The following is a 22,975-nucleotide window of genomic DNA, read 5'->3' on the forward strand; positions in this document are numbered from 1 at the left end:
GAAGGTTTCTGTCACATTTGGCTTTGAAAGAGTTTTGTTAGCATGTAGACTTGACAACAATGTTCATTCTCCTAAACTTTATTAACAATTGTTTGAGGTGTGTATAAAAGACGCCCTCTTTCCACTAATTTGTTTGTCCTGTCTTTTGAGGCTTCAGTCAAATGATCAAATGACCATCATGATTAATGAGACTCTAAAGCAAATCTCTGTTTATTCAGTGTTTCTGTCTGTTGAATATACTATTCTTACAGTAGGTGTTTTCAATATATGTAGTCAGCTTTGTGATTGCAAGTCTGCGTTATTGGCACTCGTTAACTTGCTGCAACTGCACAAGCCAATTCAGCTGAAATCTCAGTATTTTGCCATTTTAACTCCTTGGAGTGACAACCTGATTATTGCTCCAGTCGATCTCTTCCCATAATTTATCAAGGCACTTAATGACAGAGCCAGAAAGAAGTCTATGAAGATGAGATATATTTCTATGTCTTTTTAAAACATAATTCTTAATGTTTTAAATTATTTTACCTAAAAAACAGTTTTTATGTGTATTATTTATCTAGTAGCTTGTGCACATTTTTACAAGACACTGTTCTTTAATATAGAAGTTTGTTTTAGAAACCAAGATCCCATGTAAAAAAATATTAGATTTTATACAAAGAGGCCTAGTTTAATCCTATTTAATCCAATTTCTAACAGTATGTCAGGACTTTTACTTCAGCACCTACCCATGTATGATTTATCTGAGACATTTCTTTTATTGAATATATTGTACAGCAAAATACTGTTCACTCTTATATTGTGCTAAATATAATCTACGCTAATACTTAGTTAAGCAGTATTCAGTTGAGCATTTAGTCAGTTTATACTATATTTGATAAATATGTGTTGCTATTTAGAATAAAACATTGGAAACAATATTCACAGTTTGTTAATAGCTGTACATCCTATTGCATTTAGATCCATAGACAAATCTGTAGGTTTGATCCATAGACAAATCTGTAAAAATCCTAAAGTTTGCAGATGACACAACCGTAGTGGGTCTTATTTCCAATAAGGATGTGTCTTCCTATCAGAGAGAGGTGGGCTGTCTTGTGGAATGGTGCTCTTGTATCAACTTGGACCTCAATGCTATTAAGACAGTGGAAATGAGGATTGACTTTCACTGACAAGTCACTTTGTGTCCACCTTTGCAAATTAATGGCCAGACTGTGTCTGTGGTTCAGTTGTTCAAATTCCGGAGGACTGCTTTCACTATTACTTTAAAATGGGATTAGCACACTATCTCCATCATCAAGAAAGCCAGACAGTGATTGTTCTTCCTTCACCAGCTAAAGAAGCTTAGCATATCAAGGCAGATATTGTTAAATTTTTACTCAACGATCATAGAAAGTATTGTGACCACCTATATCACCGTTTGGTTTCCTTCCTCCTCCTCTCTTTTTAAGACTTGGTTGCAGCGGGTGATTTGTTAAGATGAAACAATCATTGGCTGTTGTCTCCCAAAAATTAAACATTCTGTTCATCACCAGAACAAAAAAGAGAACAGGAAAGATTTAAGGTGACTCCACCCATCCCAGCAGCCATCTGTTCATTAAATTGTCATCACAGAGGAGGTACAGGTCTATCGTTAACCATGCTACATGGCATCTCTGAAGCTTCTTTCCTCAATGTATTCAAATCTTAAACATACTTACATAGGCTTACTCCTAACTGTTTTTGCAACACATAAATGGCAATTGTGCTGTTTATGTATTTGTTAATACTCCATATTTGCTCAACTTGTACTATGTGAATCTATTATTTTGTATAGTTTTTCTCATTATTGAGTTAACTTATTGAAGTGTACAAATGCTTTGTTCAAGATATTGTTGGATTTGTGTAGTGGTTTGCACAGTGTTAGGTTAATGGTGGGTTGTAATTGTGCTTTTTTGTGTTGGTAATGTCTTGTATTTAATGTTTGTACCTAACCAAAGTCAATTCTAGTATGTTTCTCATGCTAGCAATAAAGTGATTCAGATTCTGAAGTCCTGAAATGAGCATCATGAAGTTTACACTTTGATTAAATTTTGTTCAATTCAATTTAATGTGATGATATCTTACATAACTTTGAAGAGCATTTGTTGTTAGTTTTGCAGATGGGGGCATATGCAGTGACAGTACAATACATGGCTCAATGACATGGCAGCCACAAAGTAGTTAACAAACTTAAGGAAGAAAAATGCATCAGCAAATTCTTTTGATGACATCGTTCATAGCAGTGGCCTCCATGTGTTTGAAAATATTTAAAAGCAGTCTAACTTGTCTTTCTTATGTCTTATCCATATGTTTTTCTGTTTACCTTCAACTTCAATTTGTCATTATGCTGTTATGGTCTGGAGGGGATACAGTGATCCCTCGCTATATCGCGCTTCGCCTTTCACGGCTTCACTCCATCGCGGATTTTATATGTAAGCATATTTAAATATATATCGCGGATTTTTCGCTGCTTCGCGGGTTTCTGCGGACAATGGGTCTTTTAATTTCTGGTATATGCTTCCTCAGTTGGTTTGCCCAGTTGATTTCATACAAGGGACGCTATTGGCAGATGGCTGAGAAGCTACCCAACTTACTTTCTCTCTCTCTCTCTCTTGCGCTGACGTAGGGGGGTGTGAGCAGGGGGGCTGTTTGCACACCTAGACGATAGGGACGTTGCTACCTTCTGTGTGCAGCTGCTTCCTGAAGGACATGCTGCACGGTGCTTCGCATACTTAAAAGCTCAAAGGGCACGTATTGATTTTTGACTTTGTTTTTCTCTGGCTCTCTCTCTCTCCCTGCTCCTGATGGAGGGGGTGTGAGCTGCCGCCTTCAACAGCTTTGTACCGGCGGTGCTTCGCATACTTAAAAGCCAAACAGCCCTATTGATTTGTTTGCTTTCCTCTGTCTTTCTGACAGACTCTGCTCCTGACGCGCACTCCTTTGAAGAGGAAGATATGTTTGCATTCTTTTAATTGTGAGACAGAACTGTCATCTCTGTCTTGTCATGGAGCACAGTTTAAACTTTTGAAAAAGAGACAAATGTTTGTTTGCAGTGTTTGAATAACGTTCCTGTCTCTCTACAACCTCCTGTGTTTCTGCGCAAATCTGTGACCCAAGCATGACAATATAAAAATAACCATATAAACATATGGTTTCTTCTTCGCGGATTTTCTTATTTCGCGGGTGACTCTGGAACGCAACCCCCGCGATGGAGGAGGGATTACTGTACTCCTCCTCTGTACAGTCTATTTGTAATAAAATTCTTTCTAAAACAATAGTTTATAGGACTTATACATTCTTGGAGCAGCATACTGCCAATCTGGAAAGTATAATTTAAGCTGCTGGTTTTAATTTTGTACAATGTAGAACTCTCATAGATCCCTAGTTATCAATATATCCATTTTAAATTCAGTTACAAAGCATATTTCTCTTACGGTAAGTGTTAATATGAAACTAAAGCAATTTCTTCATTGTATTTTCTACTGGCCTAAAGGTTTTGGTACCTTGATGAGTATAATGTGAGTCTGTCCCCCACGTTCACTGTTATTTTTAAATGATGTATCTTTAGGATCAATGAAATGCATTTACTTTCAGACTGAATCCTTGACACAGAATGGATGATTGTGTGCCATCTTATTAATTCAGAATCCAGGACTGGTAGTATGATTTTTGGACATTTGTTTTTCAGAAGTTTGATTGACATGTTTCCAGGGATACTCTTTTTGAGCCTAATGCTGTCAGGACTAACTCATTGCAGCTACCTGCAGGAATAAGCAGGTTTGCTGATATTTTTTGCTGATGTTTTGAATTGGTTTACAAGCTGTCTGGCACCTCTGTCTATGATTGTATTAATACTATTGTACACATACTGTAATTCTTTTAGTAATACTTACTGCAATGCTCTTCCCCCACTCTTGTCTATATAAAAATCTTTGTCAACTGTGAAAAAAAAAACTGTGAAAAAGAATAGATCCAGTTTAAATGAAGCCAGTGTGTCTGCATTTTCCTGTTTGTCTTTACATTCTGAAAACCATGTATAGTCTCTAAAAGATCAATGAAGTGCTGTAGGGTGTGGAATCTGGATAGTTGGAGGACATTACTTTTCAAACGCAGGTTTTTACTTTGCATATAATAATTTTTAAACAACTGTTATAAATAAATGTTAACTTTCCATGGAATCTTTTCTTCCTTTTTTGAATGTTTGGCCTATGGCTGAGCAGTATGTTTAACTTCTGTAAAATGTAATGCTACATTTGTTTAAGCATTTTTTGTATATCTCTACAGTTCAAATAAGTCTTTATAAGTCTTTTCTTTTATTTTCATGCATAGTAAGAGACAAATTAATCTTTCTGACCGATTTCATTTTGAAAAATAATAAGGTTCACAATGTATTAAGAGTGAGTCTTTTTCTTCAGGATAATGATAAATCCTAAAGGTGTTCAGTTCCATTTAGTACTGGGTTTTTAATAAACTAGAAAAACATTCACTTGAGAACACTGGTAAATATTAGCTGAAAATAGGAATTACCTTATTACATAGAGGAAGATTTATACATCTTTAACATGATTGGTCGTGTAGTAGATGGTTTGAGAAAAGATAAGGGATGGGCTTGGTAAAGCCTATCATGGGGTAATTAAACAGTAACTCTGGCTAAACTTGTTGAACTACTGAAAGAGGAGGAGCAGTGTGAATTTTACTCTGGTCACAGACCACTACACCAGTTTGTCCTGTGAGCAGTAATTTGGAAAACTGATGGTTCAAATGGATGAAATGAACTGTTAAACAAAAAGTACTTCAAGTAGAAAGTGTGAAAAAATGTGAAAGGGCTACACAAAGTCAAACGTGAATTTGAGGAACCAAACAACCAAAACCAAAATGTAAATCAAAACATGAAGACGATTAAACAAACAAGTCCATCCATACATTTTCTTCTGCTTATCAGGGTCTGGTTTGGGGAGGCAGCAGTCTGAGCAAAGATGCTCAAGTGTGCCCTTTCCGTGCAACTCCCTCCAACTCCTCCATACCGAGGTGTACCCAAGTCTAGATGAAGCATATAATCTTTCCGGCATCTCCTGGGTCTACAGCAAGGTTTCCACCTTCCAGCTGAACATGCTTGAAACATTTCCTCAGGGAATTGTACGGGAGGAATCCTAAGTAGATGATGAAACTACTTCAACTGGCTCTTTTTGATGTGAAAGTGCAGTTGAATTACTTTGAGCTCCTCCTGATTGTCTGAGCTTCTCACCTTCTCTCTAAGGCTGAGCTCAAACACAAGGAAGCAAATTTCTGCCACTTGTGTCTATAGATCTCATGACCATAGGTGAAGGCAGGAACGTAGATCAACAGATAAATCAAGAGCTTTGCCTTTGGCTCAGTTCTCTTATCACCATGACTGACCAGTACAATGTCCACATAACTTCAGATGCTGCTATGATCGACCTGTCAATGTCCAGCTCCCTTCTTCCCTCAGTCGTGAATAAGACCTTGAGATACTTAAACTCCTTCACTTGAGGTAGCACCTCTTCCCCAACATGGAGCAACCAGCCAAAGAAAAACTGGCTGATTCCTAATTCCCTTCCCAAATGTTCTTTTAATGTTTAGAAATGCTTATGGCAAATGCTTGGTCTTTCCTTTGTTTGGATCCAAAGTTCATGTGTGTTACCATCCTTTACAATGGCAGTGTGATGACGTCATGTGTTGCAACATTATCTTCTCATGTGACAGCAACAGTTGAAGACAATGAAAATAATACAGAAATTTACTCTACTTTAAAAAAAAGTAGCAGCACAATGATGATACAGAAAGCAGTAATAACAGTGAAAATAACATGTAAAGAGCCAAGTTTCTCCCTTATGATTAACAATACTTGGTAAGTAAGCATGATCTGTTTTGTATGCTTGCATCTTCTTTTTAAAGGACCCATCCCAAGCAGTGTAGAGAAAATCAACATAAATGACATTTTTATAATGATAATAATTATTTTTATGCAAGTGAAATTTGTTTAAATCTGCTCTCTTCTGCGCATGGTGAGATTCTGTTCTTTGTGTTGATATTCTGTCTGCCCCTTTTTTTTTACAGTAACAACAAGCTTTTGTCCTGGAAGTAACATTTACAGCATCTGTGACTTCTACTACAGGCATGTTTACATGTGTTGCTTATTTGCATGCTAGACATTTACATTAGACTGATAAGAAAACACTCAACCAATGTTTTCAACCAACAACTGGACAAAAAATGTTTTGTACCTGCCCAATCTCTAAAAACTGCGGATAATAAAGTTCACAAAGACAGACTTTTGGAAAAACCCACATAGAATTTTGTTTCCTTTAATTACACTACTACTGAACTGAACAGTGACGTTATTTTATCCAGAGAGTAAAGAATTTAATGCTAGCATGCAGATGAATCTCTATTTATATTGGTCACTATTGAAAATTGTAATAGTCATAAATATTAAAAAATAATTTAGTACTAAACAGCACAAGAGTTGAATACAAATGCACTTAAATAACATCAATGAAGAATCAACCAGTGGTTTGCAAGATCAGAAAGTTTACTCATTAAATAAGTGCTAACTGTATGGAAATTAACTTAAGTTTTGTTAACATAGGGTAGGTAGTAAGAGAGGGCAGAACTTCCTTACTGGTGATTTATACTGCCCCATGTTTTACTAACAATAGGAGTGCATGTGAAAACAATTAGGTATGTTCATTAGTGTGCTGATCAGCTTGGGTATGTTCCTCCTAGATTAGCTGCAAAATGACAGCAATGACTTTACAATGTTTTTGCTTCTTTTCTCTTTTGTATATACTGTTAATGTATCCATCAGTCCACCCATTCTCTGAACCCACTTTTTCAATGCAGGGAGATCCATGAGCCAGAGTCTTTCCTGGCAACAGTGAGCACAAAGCTGGTACTAATACTGGCTTGGACTCAATTAGGTCACAGAGCATCCTCACTCATACACCTGTCTCAGGACAATTTAAGGACACTGAGTTTAAGATTTGGGATGTGGCAGAAAATCAGAATACCAAGAGAAATATATACATAAAGAATTAAAGTTGCACCTCTGTAGCTGTCAGTCAGGATCCCTAAACATCATTCATGCATAAATACCTGACATGAGAAAGGTACACGGTAAGAGAATATATGTACTGTATATTAGGCATTATAGGACCATTATAGGTTTAACGAAGAATTAACAAAAGGTAGGCACTAGTTTTCAGTCTGGGCTTTATGATAACAGTTTATGATTTTATCTATTAAATTGAATGGCTCATCCACTTATTAACCATCCAAATACTGATACATAGTCACCGAAATAGTCTTCCATTCACCTCCAAAATTTTTTCCAACTCTTTTACAAAACTCTGGTCATACTGCCTCCCTGCCAATTAAGCCTTTGCCTAAGGGCTCGTTTATATTTCATGCTCAGAACGTACGTCAAAAGACATGCAGGTTAGGTGCATTGGCGATCCTAAATTGTCCCCAGTGTGTGCTTGGTGTGTGGGTGTGTGTGAGTGTGCCCTGTGGTGGGCTGGTGCCCTGCCTGGGGTTTGTTTCCTGCCTTGTGCCCTGTGTTGGCTGGGATTGGCTCTCAGCAGACAACGTGACCCTGTAGTTAGGATATAGCGGATTGGATAATGGATGGATGGATTAAGATTTAATTTTTTTCCTAAGTGTTTCATATTTATCATTAATTGTTTAATTTGGATTACTGGTCTATCCTGCATAAAGTTGGTTTCCCTGTCCCAATATGCATGGAGGCCATTGTATGTATGTATTTCCTGTGTGCATAATCCAAAAGCCAAGTGAGACAACTGCCTTAAGGATGATCCACTCATTGACCAGGTAGAAAACAAAAACTCACTGACAAAGCAGAATATGCAAACTTTGCACAGACAGTGATACAGACTGGATTTTGTACACTGTCTGTGAAGTAGCAAAGCTTGATGTTGTGTTACTTACATAATATTTGATTTTTCTCTGTCCGTTTTTTTTTTTTCTTCTTCTTTTTTTTTTTTTTTTTTTACTTACTTTAATCTAGCTCAGGTGACAAGGTGCTGGAGCCTAACCTGGGAAAACAGGGTGCAAAACATGAAGTACTGTAGCATTGTCAAGATGCCACAAAACACACTCACTTCACAAAAATATTCATTCACACCAGAACAATTCAGTGACACCCATGAATCTAACCTGTATGTTTTAGGGATGTGGATGTAAATCAGAGTGCCCAGAGAAGTATTCACAAAGTCATGGGTAGATGTCAGCAGTCCACATAGAAAGTGGTTAGGCGCAGGACTCAAGACCAGTTTTCTGAAAAAGCTGCTGCATTAAACGCCATGTCACTATGTAGTCCTTTACTTAATACAATGAATAAAATATCAGATGTAAAACACAATAGATTGAGGAATTTAAAACATAAATGACATATAGTATATTAAATTAATACTTTTATTAAAGAATACTTTCACTTGTATTTACTTAGTTTAACTACAGTACTATATATAACTAAGTTACGAAAATTAAAAGTTTCTGTTCTAAATAAATGAATAACAGTAATGCATCATTTGCCTTGTCAAGCATATTTGGATACAGAGGCCACTCCAGTAGCCATAAGGCAAAGCTAAGAACAAATACTGGAAGAAACATCAGGCCGTGGCAGGCTGCCCAGTCACTCGGTGCCACTGTGTGTATTCAGAATTGACAAATAAACTAACGTGTTGCGTTTTTAACATTTCTGATGTAGTGTTATCCCTAGAGAAAACACACAAGAATATGAACTGTACATAAGGTAAACCACATGGGAATTGTCACAGTGACCAATGTCCTGGGAGACTGCAATGTTACTACTGCAGCATTGTGCAGTCTTGATTTTTTAAAATCATATTTACCTATGTCAATAAAGACTATTGAATCAGTTCTTTGCATTTCTCCATTTTGACAAATACTTGGTAAATGATCTTTAATGTGTTTCAGGCATTATATTGTTTATTGCCTTCATCCTTTAAAATTCACTTATGTAGTTTGCAGATTTTCAACATTTCCTTTTTTTATCTTTCAGATGCACTGCTTGATCCAGTTACTCAATCACCATCCAGAACTGGCGGCACTAAGCACAGTGAAAACCAGCAGTTCATGTTACCGTGGTATAAAACAATACCAAGTCAGAGAAGAAGCTTTCACGTAAAATCTGTGTGTCCAGATGTGTTTCCTTGCCGAGCACCTCGAACTAAACCAAGGCTCCATTTACTGGATGCAGTAAGGGATCACCCTCGTTTCATTTCTTTACCAGAGTTTACACTCAATGATTTCCTTGCAGATAACATTTCTCACCCAATATTTGAAACCTCAGATCCACGAGAGATGTTTTTTTCTCGCCATAACTACCAGAAGCTGATTAAACTTTTCACAGCTGAACTTCTAAACAGTAGTCAGACTGCAGTTAACATCAAAGAGTTGGCCAGTGATTCTATTCCAGCAGTTTCTTTAAGAATACCGGAGCGGCAGATCCTTTATGGTAAATCCTTTTTTTATATAACACCGTCATGAGATCATTTGGTTACTGTTTCTACATTAAAGAGTTAAGGATTTCATTCTTCCCAGACCAGTTACTGTCTAGTTGAATGTTTGTGGGGAGTGTCTTTCTTCTAATTTCTTTGAATTCTGTATGAGCAGGTGAATAGACTGGCTCCCCTATATGTTTTGAAACAGCCAGAAAATGCTGTAGTAGCTATTTGGCCATGCAGCAGATAGATACCTCCAGTTGGAGGCTAGCATTCTAGTGGAAACTGACTTTATATATTTTAAAGTGCAGGAGCCTCATGTGTAAAACCTTGCTTAAATTGCAAAGTAAATTTTGCTTACACTTAGAAGGAAAAAGCAGTGTACACCCAAAAAAAAAATCAGTTTTATAAAACCATATGTACACCACATGCTATGGCAAGTTCTTTTATAAATCTCAAATCAAATTAAACCTATGCTCACATGCACATAGTTACTCCCCATCACCTCCATCCAGTAACCATATATTGTTTAAAAATGCATCATAAATTCATTGCTCATGAAGCACTTATTGCTCAAGTGACATTATTCTGTTTCATTTTAGTTGTTTCGCTTGTTAAGATTTGAACCCTGAATTTATTATTTTAGTCTTAAACAGTGGTATTCTTTGTTTTAACTGCTCCATAATAGCATTAGGATACAAATGACAAGCAAACCAGCAGTTCAACATCTAGCTTGTTCCATTTCCACCCGTGTGTATTCACCATTCACCATTTGGTTTAATTAAATACTCAGAAGGAAACCAAAGAGAAAATGAAGAACTGAAAATTACTCATTAGTTTTAGGCTTCAAATCACTTAGCTGGTACATGTATCACTAAAAATGAAAAAAAAATATGATTCAAGAATGAAGTGAATTTCCCATTGGGATTAATAAAGTATCTATCTATCTATCTATCTATCTATCTATCTATCTATCTATCTATCTATCTATCTATCTATCTATCTATCTATCTATCTATCTATCTATCTATCTATCTATCTATCTATCTATCTATCTATCTATCTATCTATAATGTTTTCTTTTTATTCAAAAGGAAAAATGCCCTCACTTGTTTCTTCTTCATTAATTTTGTTGATTCATTATGAGTCTTCGACATATACCCATAAAGCACAGAGATGATGAAACACTATGTTTGCTTTACCCAGCAGACTGTCATTCATAATTATCCATCCATCCATTTTCCAACCCGCTGAATCCGAACACAGGGTCACGGGGGTCTGCTGGAGCCAATCCCAGCCAACACAGGGCACAAGGCAGGGAACCAATCCTGGGCAGGGTGCCAACCCACCGCAGCATTCATAATTATAGTTCTATTAAAGGTTCTTATGGACCAAGCTTCACTTTGTCAATTTTTGGGAAAGTCTGATATTTATAAATAAATGTCAAGGTAAGTATTTAATGGATTGACATATCTAAGCGATTTAAAAGTCATTTTGCTCTGATATGATTACTGTCTTCTTGACATCCACTTAATTTATGCTGTTGTGAACCATATATGGTCTAAGGACCACACTTTGAGAACCCCTGAAATAAGTTTGCTAACAGTGTTTTAGCTGGCATTGGCTACCCTTTTAGTTAGCTAAATTAACCCATTCAAAAACCATCATCAGAGAGATTAACCTCCATTTACTGTATGCAGACATGTGATGCTTAGACATCTGTTCATTAGTGCTGGAAAGCCACATGTTCTATGTGTTTATGCCAGCCTTGTAATATATTTGAAATATTTTAAGCCAGTCTAACTTCCATTTTTCATTTCATTTGTTACTAACAATGGGCATTTTGCTGCTGGTGATGGTGTTATTGTTTTACAGTAGCCAGTTGTACCATGAAGCAGTCTGCTTTACAAATTTGAGTACTGTATTTACTAAGTCAGTACGTGAAGGTAGGTTGGGAAAAGCTGGAAAAAAAAAAAATTAGATTAGGTTGAGCCGTCGAAGCCAACTTTATTATGATAGTGACAGTCTTAGCTATTGAATTATTACTAATATTACAGTCAATTTTGGAGGATTTTTTCACCTGCTTTTGGGGTAAAAATATTTGAGTTGAGGGCATTTTGCCCTTTGCCCATGATCATTTCCAACACTGTGTTAAACATACTTTCCCTTGCTGCACTCTGGCCCCAGGGTTCTGAGTTCAGCTCCCAGCCCAGTCACTATCCTTGTGGAGTTTATATATTACTAGCTGTCCCCTGCAGCTCTTCCCATTTAGTAGTGAAACAGGACAAACTTTAAAAAGCAATACAAAAATGTAATTCTGGTCAAGCAGAAGGTAGGTACGTGCCAATGTCAAACGTTGTACTGTATCTGATTGTGTTCAGGTCTGACGGGATAGCGTCCCCCACTTGGAGTGAAGAGCATGTGGCAATCAGCAGGGCCCTGTCCCCTTCCCCTCATCTCTGTTGAATTTGCACAAATAAATTGGTACTGTAAGTGAACTATAATACTTAGCGCAATGAGAGAAGTCGCAAAATCAAGCAAATTATAGAAAAAAATCCGATCTAAACCTGTTAAGTAGTTCTCTCGTGAAAGCGGAAAGACATACAAACAGACAGATGTTCGATTATATATATATATATATATATATATAGATGACTGTGTTCTCGATTGGAGATCACCCCAGGCACCTAGGTTTTCTTCCACTTTCCAAAGACAGTCTATTAGCTTAATTATCTATCCTGCCCTCTGGAAGTATGTCCTGGAGGGCAGATCATTTTTATTGAGGAGTCTGAGGAGACTGCAAAATGTTATTTGGGACATTTGTAATTCTTAAATATTATCTCCAGCATGGTCTTTATGTTTCTGTGAATTTCCAAAGGAAGACACAGTATAAAACATTCCAAATTTTATAATAATTAAGCATGCTTGGGAAAAAAAAACAGCTGAGTGGTAAAGGTACTGGTGTTAAAATAATTTAAAAAAAATTGTATCCTATTGTACATATTAATTGTTTTATTTATGCTAATGTATTACATGTACTTCTTTTTTTTTTCCTTCATCTTTGTTAGAATTAGCTGCACTAATTAAAGAACAAATGAAGATGCGGAGAGTGGCAAATGACATTGTTAATGATGAAACCACAAGCTTCCCAGCCAGCCTAGCTAGGGAGCAAACACCTGAGGCTATAAGTTATGCTCAGAAACAAAATAACTCGCTTGATCAACCAGGCAAGTATTCCAACACAATAAATAATTACAGTTTGTAAGAAATCAGTATCATTTTTTGGGTTGCAAATCAGTAAGAATATGATGGTATAAAGACAAAGCTGTCTCTATTTATTTTTTGAAATTTGATCACTGAGAGCTTAAGCGACTTGCTTAGGGTCATACACATAGTCAGTGGCAGTGATTGTAACTGCAGTGTTGCAGTTTATAGTCCAGTACTTTAGTCACTATGCCGTAGCACTCCAACTCCTGCCAGGTTTTATGTAATATTTTTTTTCTCTAAAATCCTTCTTATAATCATTTAAAATATCACTCTTAATAGTAATGGTACCATTTAAAAGTGTTGTTAAGTTTGGGTAGTGTAGCAAGACTGGTTGGCATCAATAATGGGGATTGTTCATTTTCATTTATCTTACTCTATTGACTAGTTTGATAAGTTTACCTGTGTGGACTGCATGTAAAGCATCTCTGATTTTCTGAATATTGAGGTAGGCTCAGTATGAGTGAGTGTGGTTGTGAGTGATTGTTTTTAGCTTGGTACCTGCTTTTGTTGGGATGGGATACAGGTCCTCATGACCCTGAAATTAGTTTAAGAGTTTCTTAATCTGTGCTTTTTGTATATGCAGTTGTCCTCAGTAAAGTGTTTTGCAATTGTAACAAGAGTATGGAATGCTAAGTGACACAATTTGGTGATCACACATTTTAAGGATTGATTTAACCTTTCTGTCATTTTAAAACTATTTAAAGGTTCTTTTGATCTTATATTTCTCTTTTCTTGCTGTAAGCCCCTTTAGAATCTTCTTCCTCTTTCATAATTAATTTTAAACATTTTTTGCAGAATTTTTTTATGCATATCATACAATAGAACTGTTAGCTGTAAAATCATTGCCAAACTGTATTTAGTTATCCTGTCTCTGTAATAATCAAAAAAGTCTTCTGTATGAAGCCGTACTGCACCTTTTTTTGTGAAATATACATATTAACCTTATGCTCAAGAATCTTTAAATATCTTGTTATTATGATCTACAAATTATCCATTTGTTTTTCTCATTTAAATATTGTTGGTTTCAAGATCTTGTGTCATTCAAGACATGTATTGATTTCATTCTTGACGTTTCAATAGGGGCATGTAGACTTTAAATATATGTGTGTGTATATGCACTGTATATCCCTAATGCTGATGTACGACTGGCAGATGTTACTTTAGATTTCACAAATTTGAATCACATATATTCCTAAGCAGCATTTAGGATAAAGCTAAAATTGCAGTCAGTCAGTCAGCCATTTTCTAACATGCTATATCCTAACATAGGGTCACGGAGGTATGCTGGAGCCAATCCCAGCCAACACAGGGCGCAGGGCAGGAACATATCCTGGGCAGGGCGCCAGCCCACTGCAGGGCAGCTAAAATTGCAATGTATTTTATTAATACATGCATTACAAAATACATTTCAATAGGTGGCATATCACAAATGTTAACGTTGTATACCCAACTGAGAGTAAAGATGGACAGAAATTGGAGAGAGAGAGAAGTGCCGATATATCGATTTGTTTCTTTTGGATTTTTCTTTTATTAAGTTACAGTTTCAGTTTGTATGTTGAAGCAATTTTACAGCATTTGCTATATGATTACTAGCAGCAGTGCTAATGTTTGCAGTGCACCCTCTATGGGAATGAAAAAAAGCATTGTATTTTATTAATAGGTGCATTACAAAATGAATTACAATAGAGGGTATAGCATAAATGTTGATACTTAATATGCGCAGAAGAATTTAACTGTTGGATTTACAGAAATATTAAATAAGGTACGTGCATACTTAGAAATATGTAGGCAAACAACATATTTATCCATTTTCTCATCTTTCGCCTCCAGCTCTAAGCTCTATGTACTCATTCAATATGACATCTGTCTTTGCACGGACGGCATCACATGCTGTTATGGCTAGTACTGTATATATCAATTCCCATGTATATATTTTCGTAAAAAGCACCTAGAATGGGTGTATATAAAAAACATATTTTTAAAAGAATAAGGTCTGTTATATATAAAATTGTGAGCTCTTTGTAAATATTCCGTCAGACAAAATAAAATAGATTGCACATACTTCTGTGCAGCCTTTTATTTACAGCAAAAATCCAGTAATGGTGATAATATTTTAGGACATCTTTTAAAACGTAATTAATAAAAAAGGAAAAAAGTTTTTAACTTTTGTTTTAATTTTCAGTTCCAGATACCATTCTGAACAGTGCTACAACAAAGTTTTTCCAGGGCACCAGACGTAGTCAATCCCCATTCAACTTTAGTGAACAAGGAGGAACAATCAGCCTATCAGAACTTGCGATTTTAGACTCCCTGGTTCAAGGAGGAGTTTCACTTAATCTTAAAGTAGGTAATGTTGAATTTGGAATGATTTTGGGAAAAGTGAAGAAATAACGAAACCTTAGGCTAAAAATCTGGATTACATTTTTATATGATCCATATAAATAGGCAGGTTAAAAATGAAACATTGAATGATTTCCTTATAAAGAAGCACTTTCTTTTAAATGTTGTGTGTTTCATCCATAGCAGTTGGTACAACCTAGCTTCATTTCTATATATGAAAGTTTTCCTTGTCCTTCAAATGATTCTTAATTCTACATTGCCAGCACAATTCTGCCACTCTTCCACCCAGTGTCATATTCTTTGATACCCAATTTCTAAAGCTTCTGTCTTTTTCTGCACTTCAGCAAGCAATGCATGTGAATGAAAGTAATAATCATATAAAAGATATGTCTTTTAAAGGAATAAAAAGAATATTGTATCATTAGTCCTGTACAGTAGAAGCATGATAATCAGTATTGATACATAAATCCATTTTGATACATAATTCAAGCATTTGTTAGAATTCTGTTTCTTGTATGTGTCAGCAGCATGACAGTCTCACTTTAAATCCTAAACCCAGTAACTTGGTGTGGAGTTTGTATGTTCCCCATGTCTTAATGGGAACTTTTCTCCAGACGCTCCGATTTTCTTCTCACATCTAAAACTTTTGTGTTAGGTTAATTGAACACTCTAAATGAGTGTCATGTGAGTGAAAGGGTGAGCGTGCCCTGCAACTGAGGCTTTATTCATGATACTTCTTCCAGGATTAGTTTCTGCATCTGATTGTGCCTGGATAGGCAACCCTGAATTTGATTGTAAATCATTTTCAATTAAACCCTCAGACAAATAAATAAATTAATTAAACTAAATAATTATTTATACTGTCATTGCAACTAAAAAGATGACTGCAGGCATTTGTGATGTGTTGCCTAGTGGGCCTCTTGCAGATAAACCTGGCACAAGACAGAGCCAAGGCCCTAAAATAGAGCAAGAGACAGAGTGAATTGCAGCCTACGAGAAATCAGGCAATATTTTCAAACACTGCTGTAGGGCAGGCAACACGAGAAACTTCCAGGAATGCTTCACCCTCTGAACATAAGAAACGGTTCAATGCTCTGTTGGAAAGAGGTGAAATCTGGGAAACATGATAGCATATGATCTCAAGTCAAGAGTAGAACCATGTTGCCTTTTTAAAGACTTTAGCCCAATGGGTTTCAGCAATTGGAAAATAAATAACGAGAATAATACTGTTTGGACCTTGAAAATAAAGCAACTTAGAGAGAGTTCTTTAAGGGATGCATAATGTTTATGGATGCAGTAATTTCAGGGGCCAGTATAGAACACAGTGGCAGGTGATCCCAAACCCTTATAGACCCACCCTTGTGGTTTTAAGTCACCTCTGGCACAGGTCTTTTAAGTAAAAAATAAATAAATAAATAAATAAATAAGAGTACCTTGTCATGTTAACAGAGTAAGGGATTTGTGTCAGGTAGCCAGTGAAGGACAAGAAAATCCTAGTGACTTACTCAAGATAATTGTCTAAATCCATCAGCCTGAAAAACAAAACATCTTTTTTCTAATTCATAGATACAATAATTGATCCCCAAGAGAAATAGGAATGTAATAGTAGTAACACAAAGAAACTACACAGAAAACACTCAATTTTCAAAAGTAAGATAAATAAATATATATATATAATTAAAATTATAATCTAACCAGAGATTATGTTATAACAGCTAATAAAACTGAAGAGAAAGGCCTAAACTAGCACTCCCTGAGGCACCATAAACTCGGCTTTGTGTTAAAAGTGCCTCGCAGGTTGTCCAGTGTATTGTGCAGAGTTTGTGAGGCATTATTCATAACAGCCAGCAGGTTAGCCATTAACGTTTTTTTTTTTTCTGCTGCTGCATTCGCCAAGCCTAGGCTAATGTCCAGAACAGAACAAAGATGACCTTCCTGATTAAATTGTTATGTCTTCTGGAATCCCCTGTTCTTGTGCTGATAGATGAACATAAAACTGCTGTATAAAAGAGCACACTTGCAATTGCAGACTGCTAGAATATATGAAGAAATGTTCTGCCCACCCTAAATGGTGTGAAAAACTACAGAATACACAAACAACTCTGACCCTTTTTAGATATGGCTTTTAATATATTTGAGGCTCAGTCCTTACAGTCTATATCTGGCCCATCTCAACAAGTACTCCCTGAATGAAGACTGGAGTCGAGAAAGCCTTGCTCATCCTGAAATCCACCACCATCTCTTTGGTTTTTCTAATACAGAGGGGCAGAAGGTCCAGCCTATACCAGTCAGCAAAGTCATTCAGCAGTTCTTTATATCTCTCCTCTTGTCTAGCACTTACACACCTCATATTTGTAAAGCAATGAAAGATCTTCTACAGTTAGTATATTCTAGAATTGTATTTAAAGTCTATTAGATAAAAGAGGTTCTTAAACTTTTTAACCTGAGGATGCAAATAAGAAAATTTAATGCCATACTGGGACCCAAGAAAAGGATTATTATTATAATGACATTGGAGCCAGAAGTAAACATTGGCCATAAAATAAGAACAGCAAATGTTTTTGTTTACTTTTATGAATATCTGTCACATGAATAGGATGTCATCCACCCCATCATGTGTCTCATAGACACACTTACCCTTTGCATGACTTTTCAGGATGGCTGTGACCCTTCTGACAGCATATCTCTCCCCCATGTCTGTGTTGCCAACCCAAAACCGAATTTTTACTCCAGAAGTGCAACTGAATAAAAGCATACCTGTTGAGCAGCAATTCATTGGTAAAAGCACTTTCTTAATGTCAGAGGTCTGAGAAGAACAGCCAGGTTCATCCAAGCTAACAGAAAGGCCACACATTCCCAAGTAACAGCTCTTCACAACGGTGATGTGCATCTCTGAACACATGGTAAGCAGAACCATGAAGTAGGTGGGCTAAAGCAGCACAAGAAGAGGCTGAATTCAACTATTGTTAACCCAAAAAGAAGAAGTAGAGGGAACACATAATACTCAAAACTGGATAATGTAGGATTGGAAAAATGTCATCTGGTCTGATGAATCTTAATGTTTACTTCAGCATGTTGATGGTGGATCATAATTACAGTATATGTAAACAGCAGGAGTCCATCTATCCTTCTTCAGCAGTACAGAGTGTTAGTCATATAAGGGCACAGAGAATGTTTTCGTGAACATATTAGGCCTTTAAATACCAACTAAATAACATTTTAATTGCCACAGCGTGATTATACAAACTTTTATGGCCAAAATGTACCTTTTTTAAATGGATATGTCTAGCAGGATAAGATGCCCATGTCGCAAAACACTCGTCATCTTGAACTGATTCCAGTGACTTCAGTTTACTCTTTGGACTGCAGAGTCTCCATATAGCAATCTGACAGAGCTCCTTAAGGATAAGTTGGAAGAATGTATGCCCAAATAATTTGATGGAATTCAGTCAGCATGGAAGAAAATACTCAAAAAAGCTTCCATTCAGGCCGTACTAGAGGTAAAAAGGTTCCATTCTGGTACTGATTAGGGATCTCTAATAATGTGGCCAGAGTATTCATTCTTTGGTTTAAATAGATAATACTGATTGTTCTTATCCTGATTTGACTACTTCACAATTTCATACTATCAGTCTGATACTTCATCCTGTCAGTTCATCTTTACTTATGAGGTACGTGGACCCCTTGTGTCAGACCGTCATTCAGTATTTACTCCTATTTGACTGGTGTACATACTCCAAAAAAGTAACAGGCTTGTGGCGTGGAACCAAGTGCAGTATTTTGAGGTGCATTGTAAACTATAACAATAGTTCCGATGTGCTCGTCAGCTACTGCAATGCATGATTAATGAAGAATTATGCTTGAATATTAATAAAAATGTACAAAAATTAACAAAGTATTAGGAAGCAGTTTTATTTTATTAATTTGATGGACATGCTATGAAAACATTGCTACAGTTCTCCTTTTAAGGCATGCTAGTGATGAATTATCCTTCAGTGTTTAATAAAAGGAAGTTATGAAATTGCCAAAACAGAAAGTGAATATTTTGACCATTTGAAAGAGGAAGTGGATGTCACCAAGCAAACAATAGAGGCTGTCTTATAGATTATGAAAAACAAGTAAACGTTTACTTGCGCAGCTAAGATACAGTGCACTTCCATATAAAGCATACTAGTATGTGGGGCAGGCTAAAACAAACACTGACACACAAATCTCCACAAATTTTAAATAGGACATTTGACTCACTCTTTTGTTAATTGTGTACAGCGTACTGTATGCTATAACTCCAATTAATTGGTTCAGTTAATATTATTTGAGAATCAGTTCTGCTAGCTAAGGGTCAATACTTTTATTTATTGCACATTATTAATAAAAACTAAAGAAACATTAGGATTAAAAGATTACTGTATGAATTGGGATTCTACACACTATCAATGCCTCAGTCTTTGTTTTATATAGCACCTGTCACCATGGGTGACATGCTGCTGGCCAGTGCTTAGCGCTAGAGCCTAACAGACCCAGACCCAGAGTTATTAGGTTTGAATAACAGTCGGCATAGACATACAGTATATAGATAGACGCCGCATTCACTGTGTTACCCAGTCGACACGATACATCAGCGCATCCGCCATATTGCAAGTGGCAAAAGTGCCATTTAAACTAATACAGGTAGACGTGGAAACCGGGTTTTCTCATGAAAAAACAATAACGTTTAAAACAGATTCGTTTACATACAACATATTTTGGCAAACCGTTTAAATGCAATTATTTATATCCATTTATACACTAATAATAACAATTATTAAATAATAATAATTATTATTATTATTAAATAATTCCTTCCATGTAAGTAACATTTCTCGGACTGCCTTCTTCCATCTCCGAAACATTTGTAGACTTTGTCCTGTTCTTACGCAACACAGTACTGAAGTATCAGTTAATGCCCGAGTCACCTCATGTATAGATTACTGTAATGCTATTCTATCTGGCATCCCACAAAAACTTATCCATTGCTTACAACTTCTTCTAAATTCTGCTGCCAGGATAATATCCTGCTGTTCTAAATCCACTGAACATATTACACCTATTCTCTCTCAACGTCATTGGCTCCCTGTTCACTACTGAATACAATACAAAATACCGCTCTTAATATTTAAAGCTTTCCACAGTCTTGCTCCCCCCTACCTCACTGATCTCCTACAGACTTACACTCCCTCTCACTCACTCAGATCCTGTAATTTGAGAGTATTCAGTCTGGCAATATGGTGCAGCCTTAGTTTGTGGAAGACAGACACAACTAAAGACATGAGCATAAAATGATGGTTGTCAATTTCAAACTGTGTTTCCTCGATGTGCTCCTTGAGAAAAAACACATCATCTGAACCAATCTCAGCCTGAACAAACTGATTGATCAAAGATACACTGACAGCTTGCCCTAATGTTGACTGTCGGATAACACGCTACTGTGAGCACCTTGACTGTACCCTCAGAAGGAATCATCAAACCTCCTTTGTTTTTTAATGTGAGCAAATGGTAGCTTTGATCATATGATGCCGGTACAGCATCTGTTACCAAACTAGCATGGCACACTTCACAGGACAGCTTTCTCAAAATCCTGTCTAAGGGCTACTTCCCACTGCTTCCTGGGGTGGATTTCTTTGGGAAACCTTTACATCTTGCCTGAAGAAGGGGCCTGAGTTGCCTCGAAAGCTTGCATATTGTAATCTTTCTAGTTAGCCAATAAAAGGTGTCATTTTGCTTGGCTTTTGGGAAACCTTCAAAGTTTGAGAAATGTTAACAGCTAACAACGGTCTACATAGTTAATGACTAAATACGTTTAGATAGATAGATAGATAGTTTAGCCTCTGGGATCTGATTTGGAGCATACAGCGGTTTGTACAATCCCAAGCAGCACATGCGTGAGGCATCTTTATCCATTACTTCACTCCACAGCAGTGCCACTCGCAATATGGTGGCGACGTTGACGTATGATGCTACTGGTCATGTGGCATCTAGTAATTCTATGTCTATGACAGTCGTGCCTCTTTAGAGTTTGCAGGTTCTCCCGGTGTCAGCATGTTTTCTTCTTCTGGTTACTCTGGTTTCCTCCCACTTCCACGAGACGTGTGTTAGGGTGACTGACAGCTCTAAACTGGAACTGTATGAATTAGTGTGTTTATTTTCTGCAATGAATTGCGGCTTCATTCAAGGTTGGTCCTTGCCGATGCTAAAGGGATAGACTGCTGTTTCTTGCAACACTACATTAGATTAATTGGGTTTAAAATCCCGCCGTTGGGTGACATTATTGTGTTTTACTGTGTATATTAATGCATTTTTCTGATTTTTCACTGTCAGCTAGCTCCAATGTTAAGCAGTGAAGGATATTAATATAAATTAACCCATCCAGCTTTGATTCTTACTTGGTTAGACCCTGCTCCTTATAATCCTGCAATGGGAACAGAGGCTCAGAAAACAGAGGCTCAGAAAACAGACGGATCTCTCAGTCTTTGTTTAATATAGTGCCATTTCAAGTTCAAATTATTGTCACGTGTACATAGTGCGATAGACAACCAGGGACCTTGCCCCATGGGACACCTGGAGAAGGGAAGGACTGGGAAAGGGCAGTATCTTTCCCGGGATGCAAGAGGGCAGCCATCCTGGATTGCATGGGGGCCATGGAGCTTGGAAGCTCAACCCTGTGGGGGGCCGTGGCCACCGCCAGGGGGCGCCTGGATTGTTCCAGAGCCATGGACTGCTGCACTTCTGCCACACCAGGAATTGCTGCCTGAACAGGAACCAGGTACACCCGGAGTAATTCTGGGTGCCCATGCAGCACTTCCGCCACAACAGGAAGTGCTGCAGGAAAGTCATCAGGGAGCACCTGAAGCACATCCAGGTGCATTATAAAAGGGGCCACCTCACTCCATTTGGGGAGCCGGAGTCAGGAGGCAGAGGACAGAGCTTGTGGGAGAGGAGTGGAGGTGGCAGAAGAAAAGAAAGAGATAAGGACTGAGTTTAAGGGCACTGTGTGTGGTGTGCAGGAAACTGAGTCTGTGTGTCTGTCTGGGTCGGGCTGATCTTCCACAATAATAAAATATAATTCTTATATAGTGCCAATGATATAATACCCACAACACCACACACAGAGTCAAACAAAAAATAAATAACTAAAGTAGCTTAAATTATGTGCAACATATAAACAATTATGTAGGACACCAGCAGCAGGACCCTATGTTGCCTTGGTAAATAATTTGAATTTTATCTAACTTCTATTTGGCAGCAGAAAACACTTTGTCAATTACAGTAATTTTCTTAGTTTTGAGGAACAATTTGTAAGTATTGAAATAATTCAGAAAGAAATATTTTTCTCTCAGACAATAATTATGCATAACAAATCCCCTTGCTCAAATAAAGGACAGTGTGCCTTTTTTCTCAGATATTTATCTTTGAAATAATTTAACTTCAGGAGTCAAAATCCAGGAAAAGGCACTGTCCTTAAAACTCACTGTAGTAAAAGGGAACCACCCACCCCATTTACCCCCAGCATGAAAATTTTTTGGGTTCCAAAGTAGTTGCACTGTCTCTTCCTGACAAAGTGGGGTATGTGTGCAAGATTTTGTTGAGGTTTGACCAAGGGTGTGGAATTGTATAAAGCACAAAAGCACACATCCACACACACAGTTAGCCTTAGACCGTATATTGTATAAGACATAAAATAGATAAATACTGCATATACTATATATACAAAAACACATACAGTATTTGTTACTGTGAGTGGCTGTTCAGTAACCGTATGACCTTTGGATAGAAACTGTCTTTAAAGCTATTGGAGTAAAGGTGAATGTGGC

General features: G+C 37.0%; 1 protein-coding gene across 1 annotated transcript in view; it reads left to right on the plus strand.

The window, feature by feature from the left end:
- Positions 1–22,975, plus strand: part of LOC114651364 (uncharacterized) — a 73,497-nt gene that overhangs the window by 3,988 nt on the left and 46,534 nt on the right. The window contains exons 3-5 of the mRNA XM_028801270.2: positions 9,080–9,535; positions 12,590–12,748; positions 14,971–15,131. Of these exons, the coding sequence (XP_028657103.1) occupies positions 9,080–9,535; positions 12,590–12,748; positions 14,971–15,131 (776 nt within the window). The remainder of the gene's footprint in view (positions 1–9,079; positions 9,536–12,589; positions 12,749–14,970; positions 15,132–22,975) is intronic.

This window comes from Erpetoichthys calabaricus, chromosome 4, assembly GCF_900747795.2.
Source record: "Erpetoichthys calabaricus chromosome 4, fErpCal1.3, whole genome shotgun sequence".
Classification (NCBI taxonomy): Eukaryota; Metazoa; Chordata; class Cladistia; order Polypteriformes; family Polypteridae; genus Erpetoichthys; species Erpetoichthys calabaricus.